General features: G+C 38.7%; 1 protein-coding gene across 2 annotated transcripts in view; it reads right to left on the bottom strand.

Moving 5' to 3' along the window:
• Positions 1 to 6648: 6648 nt before the first annotated feature.
• Klhl24 (kelch like family member 24) overlaps positions 6649 to 14700 on the bottom strand; it is a 46930-nt gene continuing 38878 nt past the window's right edge. For both annotated transcript variants that reach the window (XM_070029679.1, XM_070029680.1), the window contains exon 8: positions 6649 to 11407. In XM_070029679.1, coding sequence (XP_069885780.1) covers positions 11207 to 11407 — 201 coding nt within the window. In that variant the 3' untranslated portion in view covers positions 6649 to 11206. The remainder of the gene's footprint in view (positions 11408 to 14700) is intronic.

The following is a 14700-nucleotide window of genomic DNA, read 5'->3' as shown; positions in this document are numbered from 1 at the left end:
CAACTATAATTTCCATGGGACTTGTTTATAGGTTGCCACATAAGAAGCCTATATTAATGCTATGAAATTAAGAAAATCGGGGAGGGCCTGAGTGGGAAGGGGAGAATGATGGAAGGGTAACATAGATCAAGATGCATTGTATTTACAAATTGAGTTGTTGAATGGTAACCCCTTAGTACAAATAAATATAATAAAAATACAATAAAAAAGAAGCCTATACTATCTAGAATTAAACCAGTAAGGATTTTAGTAAAAGAATCAAGGAGGTGCTTTACAAGGGGAAAAGGAACCAGAGAAGGCTGGGAGAGCCATTAGATCCCCAAAGTAAATGAAAAAAGAGAAACTTGAACAGAAGTAGTCTACATTGCCATGTAGTCTAATGAAGTTTGGGAAGAGCAGAGAGCTGTGGTGCTAAAATCCATCACTGGAAGAGGCCTGTGTTTCCTGTGAACAAGTGTGCCTGCCTTCGTTTCCTCACTATAGCTCAGTGGCTGGTGGGATGTGGCCTCCGGTGCAAACACAGATGGATTCCAAAACCAGCAGCTGGACATGTGGGTCATTTACGCAGTGTGGTTGGAAGTCAACCAAGCTTTCATGGCTGCCACACCATGCTATAAAGCGATTTGGAGAAGGGCTGGTTGTTCCTGGTTGTTTTGCCTTTGCTATTTACCCAACTACAGATATTAAATTCTTATAAGGCCTGTCTTTGGTATCGTATTACCAAAATCTCAGCATAATATAGCGTGTTAAACAACAAAATATAATCTTTGGCCTGCTCTACCCTCCCAGCCACATTCCTGAGAAGCTGGACTCCCTGGACTCAGCTGGACGCTACGAGGGCAGGACTGAGCATGGGGCTGCAGGGCATTAGTGCAGAGCCAGCCCTGTACCTGCAGCTTGCTCCTGAACTGGATACCATGTTTGAACTTACAGTCTCATGTTTGCTAGGCTGGCACTCTACCACATGAGTCCAACCTCCAGCCCAGGTTTTTGCTGGTTATTCTGGAGATGAGGAATCTTTTGAGCTTGTCTGCCTGGCTGGCTTAATAGCATGATCCTCTGGATCTCAACCACCTGAGCAAGGATTACAGGCATGAGCCAGAGCACTCAGTTTCTTTACTTTTTTAAAGACATAAGATATTGCAATGTAGCTCAGACTGGCTTCAAACATAAAATCCTCCCTCCTATCTGCCTCCTGATTAGCTGACACCACAGTGTTTTTCCACCTTGAATAGCTTGCTTACTAAAGAGGAAGAGCACAGTTCCTAGGACACCATTGCTTGACAGAGTGATATCTTACACAGGAGAGTTAAGCCAAAGATCTGTGCTCCAGGAACCATTGCACAGTCTAAGCTGGGCATGGTAGAATATACTTGTAATCCCAATACTTGGGAGGCTAAAGTAGAAAGATCTTGAATGTTAAGGATCTTGAGCAACATAACAAGACTTTGTGTCAAAACAACATAACAAACAAAAAGCCCCCAAATTAAGAAAAGTCTAATAGGGATAGGAATATAGCTCAGAGGTGGAGTACCTGCCTATTGTAGGAGAGGCTTGAGGCCTTCCCAGAACTGCAAAATCCATCCATCCATCCATCCACCCATCTCTATCCTCTTTCTTCCTTCCATTTGAAGATTTTTATTTCTTCAAAATAAAAATGCTGTATATGAGTGCTCAAAGACATGTTCCTACCAAATCCACTACAACAATTTGGACTACTATGCTTATCAAATTATGATTCAAAAATCCTGCTTTTTGTTGATGGTTGTGGGACTTGAACTCTGGACCTGTATGCTCTCCCTTGAGCAATAGCTCAAGCCTAGTGCTCTAGCACTTGAGCCACAGCACCACTTCTGTTCTTCTGAGTGGTTTATTGGAGATAAGAGTCCCATGGACTTTCCTGCCTGGGCTGGCTTTGAACTGTGATCCTCAGATCTCAGTCTCCGGAGTAGCTAGGAATTTTTTTTGTTGTTGTTGGTTGTGGGGCCTGAACTCTGGGTCTGGGTGCTGTCCCTCAGCTCTTCAGCTCAAGGCTAGCGCTCTACCGCTACAGCACCACTTCCAGCTTTTTCTGCTTATGTGGTGTTGAGGAATCGAATCCAGGGCCTCAAGCATGCAAGGCAAGCAAGCTACCACTGAGCCACCTTTGCAGCCACCAGAGTAGCTAGGATTACAGGCATGAGCTACGGGCACCTGGCTAAGTCCTGCTTTTTTGAGTGTGTGTGTGTGTGTGTGTGTGTGTGTGTGTGTGTGTGTGTGTGTGTGTGTGTGTGTGTGTGTGTGTGTGTGTGTAAATTTGCCAATACTTGGGTTTGAGCACTGGGCCTCATGTTCTCAAGAGGCTTTTTTGCACATGGATGGTGCTTTGCTTGAGCCACACCTCCAGCTCTGGCATTTTAGTGTTAATTGAAGAGTCTTGAGGGTTGTCTAAGCTGTCTTTGAACTTCAATTCTAAGATCTCAGCCTCCTGACATAGGAAGAATTATAGGCATGATCCACCAGTACCTGACAAAAGTCTTGTTTTAAATTTTTATTTATTTTTGTGCTGTCCTGAGGCTTGAACTCAGGGATTGGTAGCTGTCCTTGAGCTTTCATGCTAAAGGCTATTGATCTACCATGTGAGTTACAGCTCCATTTCTGGCTTTTTTGGTAGCTTATTGGAGATAAAAGTCCCATGGACTGCATGGGCTGGCTTCAGATCTTGATCTTCAGATCTCAGTCTCCTGAGTAGCCTAGCAAGGACTCTGTGTGTGTGTGTGTGTGTGTGTGTGTGTGTGTGTGTGTGTGTGTGTGTGTGTGTGTGTGTGTGTGTGTACACTAAAATAGCTCTGACATAACTCAGAATTGGCACTTTATTTACTAAAGCATTCACTACAAGTTTAAAAATATTGTGAGTTTGAGACTAGCCTGGGTTACATGGTGAGCCCCAGAGTCGAACAAAAAGAAATGATTTGTCCTGAGTCATAATTTATAGGCATGGAAAGATCAATGCTACTGAAAGAAAAATTTAATGTTATCCAGGTGTGGTGGTATGTATTGGTAGTTCCCATTACTCTGATTTAAGGCAGGAGGATCACTTGTACCCAGAAGTTAGCAGGAGGGAGGTGGGAGGGAAAGGGAAAGAGAGGAGGGAAGGGGGCTGCTGTGGAATGAATTAGGGTAGGATAAATATTGTCTTGTGTGTAATAATGGAAGTAGTTGGAAGTATGAGCTTGCAATCTGTGGTCTGTATATAATCACAGGCTTACTGACAAGTTGATTACTGCATTACTGCATAAGAACTAGCTAGGCCTGGGAAGAGTGATCACTCCTCAGTCAGCAAAGCCCCTTACACATGTCAAAACATCATAAAATATAGAAAGCAATTTGTTTTTTCGTGTGTGTGTGTGTGTGTGTGTGTGTGTGTGTGTGTGTGTGTGTGTGTGTGTGTGTACTGGAGCTTGAACTCAGGGTCTCATGTTCTTGCTTGGCTTTCTCAGTCAAGGCTGGAGCTCTACCACTTGACTCACACCTCCACTTCCAAAAGTAAAAAAGCAAAAAGATCGTTTAGTTTTCAAAACCCCAATGTAATGAGAAGAAAACCATTCCTTCTTATTATATTTCCATTACCAGTTAATAAACCCTAGAGAAGCTGAAGGTATGCCCTCCTTCCTTTCTTTGTATTTAAAAAAAAAATCTAAATTACAAAAAGTTGTATTTACCTACTACTATGGTTTTCTAACTATAAGGTAATTATTACTTTGAATTTTTTCAATTCCTTTCCTGCTTTTTTTTGTTTTGTTGTTTTTTTGTTTGTTGTTTTTTTGTTTTGAACCAGCCTCACGGAGAAGGAACTAGTAATTATATACTCCTCTTCTGTGTCAGAGCTGTTTTTGCTTGGACACTTGATGCATTATCTCAAGTCCCTTGAAGAAGCTGGCAAGTATTTAATGACTGCATTTCTCAGAACAATGAAGTTAAGACTCAGGTACTGTTAAGAAGGGCACTAGCTTGCTCAGATCTCATCAGTCTGCACTAACCAAGACTAAGTCAAACAAAAACACCTGAATGTTTACTCTAGCTGGAAACCAGTGGCTCATACCTGTAATCCTAGCTACTCAGGAGGCTGGGATCTGAGGAACACGGTTCAAAGCCACTCGGGGCAGGAAAGTCTATGAGACTCTTATCTTTAATAAATCACTCAGAAAACTGGAAGTGGCACTGTGCGCTAGCCTTGAGCTGAAGAGCTGAGGCCCAGAGTTCAAGCCCTACAACCAATAAAAAAAAAATAAATAAAAGCACTTTCACTGGTCTCCTTTGGCTAAAATTCTAGCTATTCAAGAGGCTGAGAGCTGAGGATCGCATTTCAAAGCCAGACTGGGTAGGAAAGTCTCACCTCCAATTAATCACCATAAAGCATCCAATTAACCACCAAGGTGTGGCCCAAGTGACATAGCACTAGCCTTGAGCAAAAAAGCTCAGGGACGCTCATTTTATTGTCATTTTATTTTGATGGTACAATTCTAAAGCTAAGCATATAAAGCTAAGCAAAATATATGCCTATATATTTTTCTGTTTTTCAATGTTTACTTATCCAAATTCAAACCTTTATTCTCCAGAAAATAAGCCTACACCCTTATCTTTGCCATTAAATATTTTTGTTTTTTTTTTTTGTTTTTTTTTTTTTTTGTCGGCCGTGGGGCTTGAACTCTGGGCCTGGGCGCTGTCCCTCAGCTCTTCAGCTCAAGGCGAGCGCTCTACCACTTGAGCTACAGCACCACTTCCGGTTTTCTGGTGGTTTATTGGAGATAGGAGTCTCACGGTCTCTCCTGCCCGGGCTGGCTTTGAACCGCGATCCTCAGATCTCAGCCTCCTGAGTAGCTAGGATTACAGGCGTGAGCCACCAGCGCCGGGCTTCTTTGCCATTAAATATTATGCTTCTTTTCTTTCAAATTTGAAATCAATTCATATCCTTACCTCACTTAGTTTATCACCTTACAGCTGGTGTTCTACCACTTGAGCAACACCTCCTGTTCTGGCTTTTTGCTAGGTAACTGGAGAGAGTTTCTCAGATTTGTCTGTCCTGGCTAACTTTGAACTACAATCCTCAGATCTCAGCCTTGAGTAGTGAGGTTTATAAGGCATGAGCCACTTTCAACTAGCTCGTCCTTTAACTCTTTAGTTTACTACACAGGTACTTTCAAGAACTGAAAGTGGTAGTGCATATCTATAATCCCAACACTTAAGAGAGTAGCTCTGGAGCTGGGGATGTGGCTTAGTTGTAGAGTGCTTGCCTGGCCTGCATGAAGCACTGGGTTCCATTCCTCAGTGCCACATAGAAAAAGCCAGAAGTGGTGCTGTGGCTCAAATGGTAGAGTGTTAGCCTTGAGCTGAAGAGCTGAGGGACATCGCCCAGGCCCAGAGTTCAAGCCCCATGACCGACAGAGGAAAAAAAAACTCCAAAAAACCAAAACTAGAACAAAACAAAAGGCTGAGATATAAGGATCATGGTTTGAAGCCAGCTGGAGCAGAAAAGGCTGCGAGACTCTTACCTCCAATAAATAACTCAGAAGAGCTGGAAGAGGAGCTATGGCTGAAGTGGTAGAATGCTAGCCTTGACCACAAAGAGGTTCAGGGACAGCGCCCAGGCCCTTGAGTTCAAGCCCCAGGACTGGTGCGTGAACATACACACACCACAACCCCCCCTCCAAAAAAAAAATAGAGTGCATGTGAGGGGGCACAGAAGTGGAGGGGCAAAGGGTAAACAAATGCAGCAGTGATACTCATTAGCCAATATATGGAAAACGAACTATACAACTTGTGGGTGAGGACTGGAGGGAAAAACTGGAAGAGAGCAAGGGAAAAGGTGACATTGTCCAAAATGAAATGTACTCTTTATCTGACTTACATTAACTGCAACCCCCTCTGTACATCACCTTATTTTTTTGGTCATGGGTCATGAACTCTGGGCTTGGGCACTGTCTTTGAGCTCCTCAGCTCAAGGCTAGCACTCTACCACTTGAGCCACAGTGCCACTTCTGGTCTTCTGGTGGTTAATTGGAGAGAAGGGTCTCACGGCCTTTCCTGCCTGCCTGGCGTGGCTTAGAACCATGATCCTTAGATCTCAGTAACTAGGATTACAGGTGGGAGCAACCGGTGCCCTGCTGTACATCACTGTAACATTTTTTTTTTTAAAGAGTACATGGGAGGGGAGAGACCACATGGCAAGACTAGAAGCTGGAAATGGAGCTGAAACAACTAAACCTGCCTTGCAGCCAGCCAGTCTGGTGAAACCAACCCACACAGTGAGGCCAGTGTAAATGCCCTCTAAGGGCAGGGCTCATGACTTACAGGCTTTCTAGTAGATTCTATGTCTTGAAAGTTCCACCCTCACACCTCAACAGAGTTGTGACCAAAGTCACAGCATAGTAAACACTGGGGACCAACCTTAGCAGTACCAGTCCTCAAACATCATTTCTTTCCTTATGACACTGATTTTAGTTTATTATCCTTCCAGTTATTGCAAGATCATACTAGTGAACACCCACAGATATAAATATGTATTTCCCTTTGTTCCTTCTTCTGCGCAACTACTTGGGGAAACATAGACATTTATAACAGACCACCACATTATTTTTGGTAAACAAAATTTAATACCATACAGTCAAGTAGTAATAATGGTTAAAAGGCATTTTATTAGATACAACTTTAAAAAATTTAAGCTATGCAAGAAGTATATCTAAACAAAACATATAAGTATTAATGTGCTACAAGTAAATTGATAACAATGAAATACAAAGCATTTTTTTCACTGTGAAGACTCTTTGAAAGCAAATGACATCTGGTCACCACAGGTCTGTACTAGTTTTACAGTATAGCAGGTTACACTTTGTTCAACTCTAAAAAGTATATTGTCTTAGCTCTGGAAATTCAACAGAAATTTACTACAGGGATGTGTGTTGAGGAAGGGAAGACTAGGTGCTTTTCCGAGTAAAGAAAAAGCTTACAGATGAAAAATAGTATATAAGGATGGAACAAAATAAGGTAAGATGTAAATATTGCAAATGATGTTTATGAGAGTTTAATAATTATGACAGCTGTTTACCTGAATGTCTTAAAAAGCACCTATATATCAAAAAGTAAAAATGAAAATACAATAAAACTCCAAGCATCCAACCTTCCTTAACATTCTCATTCTGCCAAACCACACACTGGGTGCTCATTAAGGAGAAATTTACTCCATAGGAAACATGAAATTTGCCTAAGGCAAGATTTAGATTGAAAAAAAAATTGGAGTCATACTCGAGAACTAAGGTACATAAATCCAGATGCAGTTATTTTGAAAACATTAAAACAGAAATTCTTTGGAATAACAAATAAGTTATGACTTGCTGTTTCTTAAAAATTACTTATGATGATCATTTTTAGCACTACATAAGTTTAATATCTAAAGCAATCACACAAATGTAAAACTTGCATAAAAACATTAAAAAATGTCAAAAGTATGTTGAAAATGTCTCTGGAATTATCAGTTCACATCCTGGCTCAAGTGGTTTCTGGTGCCTAGCATTAGATATGACAAATATAGCTAGCTAGTCAAACCCATTTTGCCTTACAGATCAACCAAACTGCCCCATTTTGGTTACTTGGTACAGTGACTGTTCACCTACAAATAATAATGGGGTGAGGTGATGTCAACCTGGGCTTTTAACATAATGCACTATCAGTTCTAATAAGGCCAAAATTCAGTTGAGGTTAACTAGTGTCTTGAGTTTACTAAACTGAAGGCAATCCATAGGAAGCCTTAAGAGACATTATCTTATTCCTTATATCACACAAACAGCAATCTCTCCTTTTTGAAAATACAGTCTGGAGTAGATGTCTTTTCCACATATAAATCTCAAGACATAAAAGGCACACACAAACAATTCAGCCCCGCTCTTGCATGGATGGGTTCTCACAGTAATTTAAAAAATCTATTGTCATATCCAGAGAAGAGGAAAAAGAAGCACACACCTGGTTTGCATGTCGACAAAAGTAGCATAATTGAACCTTTGTCTTTCCTGAGTTTCAAAAAGGGTATTTGACAGTGTATTCATACACAATTCATATTCACTAAGAGAAAATATATCGGTTCACAGAGCATTTTCATCTTTCTAAAGATAATGAATGTCCAACCACTGACATGTGTGAAACTCCTTTAAACAAGTAAATTTACTCTAAATCATCAAATCAAAGCTGTTTATAGTTATGGCACTTTAAACACTCCAAATAATCAAAAGTGACAAGGTAATACTCTCCCTGAGTATTTATACCATCTTTCAAAAAACCTGGTTTTAAAATGAAGTAGACACTTCTATTTCAATCATCTAGGAAAAAAGTTTACTGAAGATCTCATTTTTTTATATGTTCAGTGAAGTAAGTAGGAATTTTACAGCAGAAAAGGAGGAAGTTAGGTCACTTTTGCAATTTGCATAAAGGAAAACATGGAAAAGGATTAAAATCCATGAAAACGCACACTCAAAAACATACTTTTCTATTGATTCGCAAAACATACCTTCAAATTCTCTTTCCAACTGAGGTATTACAGTTGGGTTATACAAACTCATCTCTACCACTATTCTGTTTTCTGACAGAAACAAGTCATCATTACTATAGATTCTGGTATGTTATAAAGATTTTGACAGTATACAAGTCATCATTACTAATATTCATTTTGTATTTCCAATGGAAAAAGAACTCTAGACATGCCTCCAATGAAACCTCTTCTGGAATTGAATAAAAATGATCAAATTTTTTTGCTTTATGTGCTTTTTTTCTGATAATCACAAACTGCAAAACTTCTCAGTGTTTGTATATATAAGTGTACACAACCTTACTGTCTTATCTACATATATACACATGTACATACTAACTCAGAGGCTCCTATGAGTATCACCTATTAATAAAGTCTGTCAGCTGTGGGATAACAGAATAAATATAATCTGACCCCAACTTGGCCGATATGTCCCTTTTGATAAACCCTAAAATTATACCCTAATTTTTTTTATCAAGGCTAATGCAACTATTAATCAAGAACTAATTAGTAAGGGAAGATAAATAAAGCTAAAATATCAGTTGGGCAACTTTAAAAATAGCTACTTCAGTCTTTCTAGGCTTCAAGTGAAATTCTTGTTGACCTTCAACATAAATTCTACCTAGTCAATTTTATGTGGTTTAAATTATGTAAAGAACAAAACAGTATTGGTATGAGGTCTGTGTTTAAACATTCTGGATTTGGGGGTTTCATTAAAATTTGCTACATAAACACATGGCTATTAAAATACACACGAAATACAAGTTAATGCTTTTAAAACAGACAAAAATACTAGAATCCAAAGTCATCTTGACAAGTCTTTTTATATGAAGTCTCCATTTATGGGTGGATATGATCATACAAATACACATGAAAATAACAACCATCATGTGTAGAATCCTAAGCATTTACTGAACACTTAATGCATTACCTCATTTACTACACAGAATCTGAACTGAGAATACAACATTTGCTATAAAAGCATCATTCAGATGTTTCCTATAAAGGTACAAGTTTCTCAATTGTACTTACAACTGTCTTCCAACCAAAATAGTAACTTTTCTCAATTGCTTTGAGAGTTCTCATAAAGTTATTTATCATATAAATTATGGCGTGTACAGTAGAAATTCTCTAAGAGAATTTTTCACTTAGAATTTAGGTTCGAACGAAACATTAAAGTTTCTCTATCTGAAACGTCTGTATCATTCACATCACATTTCTGATGAGTACCTTGGTTTTAATACAAATCTGGTGACACTATAATTATACAGTATTTGTATCATCCTTACTATGACAAGTACACAATTATAATGTGAGGGATGATGGTGACTGGGAAATCAAAATACAACAGGCTACCTGATACATGCTCTAAATGTTGTCAATTTTATCTGTCTATCAAGAAATTACAATAGTTACTTATGTTGCAGTTTCTGCAGTTTCCATTAATTTGCCTAAGGAAAAAAGTTTACATTGCTCTCTGGAAACTTGTAAGTTTCTTCCACTGGAGTTGAAAAATCCAGACAAAAGCAGTTTATTTTATAGAACTTTGTAAATATTGAGCAATATTTTGCAAAATGGGTATAATAAATGAACTATTTCTCTTAGGAGACTAGAACTACTGCTGTTAGCTTTTCTCAGCAAAATTTAAAAGAAAAATGGACCCACTGAGATAAGTGGTCCCTGCTTTAGCCTGTTAAAGGCAGAGATTTCACTGAAGGCAGCATAACCAGGGAAGAAGTTCTAAATCAAAGCACCAAACTAACAAGGCTGAATCCTACTAGGTTGGGGAGCAAGCCTGTCCTTGTTTACCACAGAACAATATTGTAAAATAGATTTTAACTTCTTGGTCAAGTTTAAGGAAGAAGCTTCTTAAGAGGATTTATAGATGATACATAAATACTTTAAAAGCCACAGTGGGTTACATTTTTTTCTTCCAATAATTACTTAATTTTTCTTAGGAATTAAGTCTGTAATTCTGATCCCACTTTCATGCACACTATTTTTTAAAAAATCTCTGCATAACTCCTCACAAAACATGTATAAGACAGCCCTTCTAAGAATGAAGTTATAATAAATCAGTATTTTGTGATACTTGAACTGCTGCTTGATATTTTTTTTATCAGTTTCAGAATAAAAAAAAAACCTTCAATATAATTTGCCAGTTCAGATATGCAGTATCGTGATAAAGATATTTTAAAACTGATTTTCCTCTCAGGAATGCTCTCTAAGCATTTTTAGCATGAGGTGATTAACGTAAATAAAGCCTCTCAGTCATGCAGTTTTCTCTCCATATGAGACAACAATAACAAAAATATGCAGTCTTACACAGATAAACATACATAACTGAAGAAATCATTGACAAATTCCTAAAAAATATGCAGACATTATTTCTTAGTCCATATAGGCTTCTTAAAAATATAAACATACACTCCCAAGGCCAAGCAACAGCCACCATTATCCTTAACAACAACAATATTCTTTCAGTTATTGGAAAGGCTTTATTATAGTCTGAAGAATTGATATTTGGGGGAGAAAGGCACGGGGATTATTTTTTTACATATGGCACAAAGGAGATAAGTCAAGTTCCCAACTGGAAGTTTTTAAATGCTCTTGTCTTGGATCAGTGTGGCTTCTTGGTGAGGTATTCTGGCTTTAGAGCTTAAAGCATTTCTCATTGTATCTATGAATAGTCACACAGCCATGGTAGGACACTGGCCTGGGCATTGCAGCTACCCCTGTGATGATACTTGTTGCAGGATCATAACAGAGGATAGTGTCTGTGGCTTCTCCATTTTCCCGTCTTCCACCCAGGATATATATTTTACCATTGCACACAGACATACCACAGTTTTCCTGTTTAACCAAATACACAAAGAAGAAATTAATGGTTTAAGATAAAGAACTTGGTAACAAACTTAAAAGTAAAAATATACCCAGAGTTAACAAAAAAAAAGGTGAGACATAATATACATGCTAAAACATAAGTTGGGCAAGCTCCTTTTTGTCCAACTCTTGTTCAATGATTAGTCTGCATGGATGAAATGAGTATTAAGATAGATATGTTAGTAAATGTGGGAGTATGACGGGTATAATGGACTGGTAAGAATGATTCAACTTAATGATAACACATCTCTCATACCCCTCAATACTGAGGATTGAAGCCAGGCCTTCCAGTTCACCAGGCAAGGCACTATCACTTGAGTTATACTTCCAGTCCACTTAAAGGAAATTAAATGAAAACATCTTTGAAGGACATGACTAGCTTCTCCTACTACAATAGTTGTTACATGGCCAAGGAACAGGAACATTATTCACATTAGAGAATTAATCTCAAGTTGAATGAATGAATGAATGAGAGGATATGCAATGAAATGAAAAAAACGCTGTTGTTATGCTCCAAGTATAACATTTTACAGTTAATATCCCATACAACAGAGTTCTGAGCTAAATTTTAGTCTTGGGGCCAATAACAATTACTATAAAAAATAAATATCCTTGCAAAGATGGGAGTGATTCTTCAAAGAAAGAAATTTCACCAAAATTTTTATATTACATAGATCTGGTGATGCTGTAAATCAGATACTCTTGCATTTACATTTCACTTTATTTCAGAAAGTTATTTTATTTACTGTCCTGGCTTCACAAAACTGACAATGAAACAGGTCTATCCAAAAATTGGTGAACAGTTCAACATGATCAGATTTGCTATATATACCTTTAACTCTGGTAGAAGAAATTCAATCTTAGTGGACTTATATTATAGAAGGATACTATCTTAAGATCTAAAAGAATGAGCTAGATACTGGTGGCTCATGTATGTAATCCTAGCTACTTTGGAGGCTGAGATCTGAAAGGTTTGAAATCAGATTAGGCTAGAAAGTGTAAGACTCTTATCTCTAATTAACCACCAAAAAGCTAGAAGTGGAGATGTGGTTCAAGTGGAGATGTGTGCTTAATTTAAGTTTGGAGCAAAAAAATTGAAGTGCCCAAGATCTGAGTTCAAGCCCAGTACCAGCAAAGGAAATACAAAAGTCTCAAAAGAATTAATGGGTACATAAAATGCCTACATTAAGAGTTCATAGGGGCTGGGAAGGTGGCTCAGTAGTCTAGTGCTTGCCTCGCATGCCTGAGGCCCTGGGTTCGATTCCTCAGTACCCTATAAGCAAAAAAGAAAAAAGCCAGAAGTGGTGCTGTGGCTCAAGTGGTAGAGCGCTAGCCTTGAGCTGAAGAGCTGAGGGACAGCGCCCAGGCCCAGAGTTCAGGCCCCACGACCGGACCCTCTCAAAAAAAAGTTTATATAATATCCAGAATAACATGGTTCATTATTGTAAGTGAGTGACATTTTTATCCAGACTATGACTCATAAATTGTACCAATTATGGGCTAAACTGTAAGATTTCATCTAATGTACTATAATCACCTTCTACAAATTCTCAAAATTCTAAATACAATTCTAAATAAAACATAAATATCAACAAGACATCTTTAATATTTAACTATAAGCTCTTTCCTACTATGCACCTCATGGCATTAAAAGTGCAGGCAGATAGCACTGGTGGCTCATGCCTGTAACCCTAGCTACTCAAAAAGCTAAAATCAAATGACTGAGGTTTGAAGTCAATCTGGGCAGAAAATTCAGAGATTCTTACCTCCAATTAACCATCAAAAAGGCAGAAGTGGAGTTGTGGCTCAAGTGGTAGAGTGCTAGCCTTGAGCTAGAAAAAAATCTCAGTGACAGTGGCCAGGCCTTGACTTCAAGCCCCAGGACTTCCCCCCCACTCCAAAAGAGCAAAAATGTAGGTAATCTTTTATAAACGATTCCAATATTAGCTATAAATAATGAATACATTAACTTCTGATGTCAATATTATCCTTTTTTTTTTTTTTTTTTTTTTGCCTGTCCTGGGGCTTGAACTCAGGGCCTGGGTACTGTTCTGAGCCTCTCTGTACTCAAGGCTAGCACTCTACCACTTGAGCCACAGCAGCACTTCCAGCCTTTTCTGTTTATGTAGTACTGAGGATTCAAACCTAGGATTTCATGCATGCTAGGCAAGCACTCTATCTCTAAACCACATTCCCAGCCCTAACTGTTATTTAATTGGAGAAAATGGACCATATGTATCCTGATGTTACTGTTTTCTAGTTTTATCTCAACCTAGAAAAAATATTTTCATTGCATGCCCTACATTATGCAGGATGCTAGCTTATTTTCCTAAGCTCTTTTATCATATACAGTTCCAAATAAACAGTAATTCTGAGCTAAAATTTATTATTTTGCTATTATTGCTGCTTGTTGTGGGGCTTGAGCTCAGGGCCTGGGCTGTCCCTGAGCTCTTCTGCTCAAGGCTAGCACTCTATCACTTTGAGCCACAGCAATACTTCCAGCTTTTTGTGGGTAACGAGATAAGAGTCTCAGACTTTCCTGCCAGGGCTGGCTTTGAACTGTGATCATCAGATCTCAGCTTCCTGAGCAGCTAGGATTAGAGGTGAGAGTCACCAGTGCCTGGCTTTAAAATGAATTATTCTTTAAATATTCACCCCTAAAAGTAAAAGGCAGCTTAGATTAAAACTGATTTTATTTTTTGGCTGGGGATGTGGCTCAAGTGGTTCATTCTTGCTTAGTAAGTGCAAGGTCCAGAATTCAAACCTTTGCAGCATCAAAAACCCATCCACCCCAAACTGTTTTCCTCAAATGTAATATGGGAAGGATAAAAGATTTTACTCCACACCGAAACTGAAGATCATATTATGTCCATTCCATGAGTTGAGATGCTATTCTGAATATATTACTAATTATTGCTAAATATCTCAGGGTCAATACTTTTGAAAAAAAATGGTGCAATACTAGAATGTAATAACATGGTCACTATTGTAACCATACTTCTTTTCTTTTCTTTTGTTGGTCATGGGGCTTGAACTCTGGGCTTGGGCGCTGTCCCTCAGTATTTCAGCTCAAGGCTAACGCTCTACCACTTGAGCCACAGTCCACTTCTGGTTTTCTGAGTGGTTTATTGGAGATAAGAGTCTCACGGACATTCCTGCCCAGGCTGGCTTTGAACCATGATCCTAAGATCTCAGCCTTCTGAGTAGCTAGGATTACAGGGGTGAGCCACCAGCCCCGGGCTAGGGCTAACCATATTTCTTGT

Source organism: Dipodomys merriami, unplaced genomic scaffold (assembly GCF_024711535.1).
Source record: "Dipodomys merriami isolate MVZ:Mamm:240054 unplaced genomic scaffold, mDipMer1.0.p SCAF_2, whole genome shotgun sequence".
In the NCBI taxonomy this organism is placed as follows: domain Eukaryota; kingdom Metazoa; phylum Chordata; class Mammalia; order Rodentia; family Heteromyidae; genus Dipodomys; species Dipodomys merriami.
The sequence above is the reverse complement of the archived record's forward strand: the minus strand, read 5'-3'. Positions and strand labels throughout refer to the sequence as shown.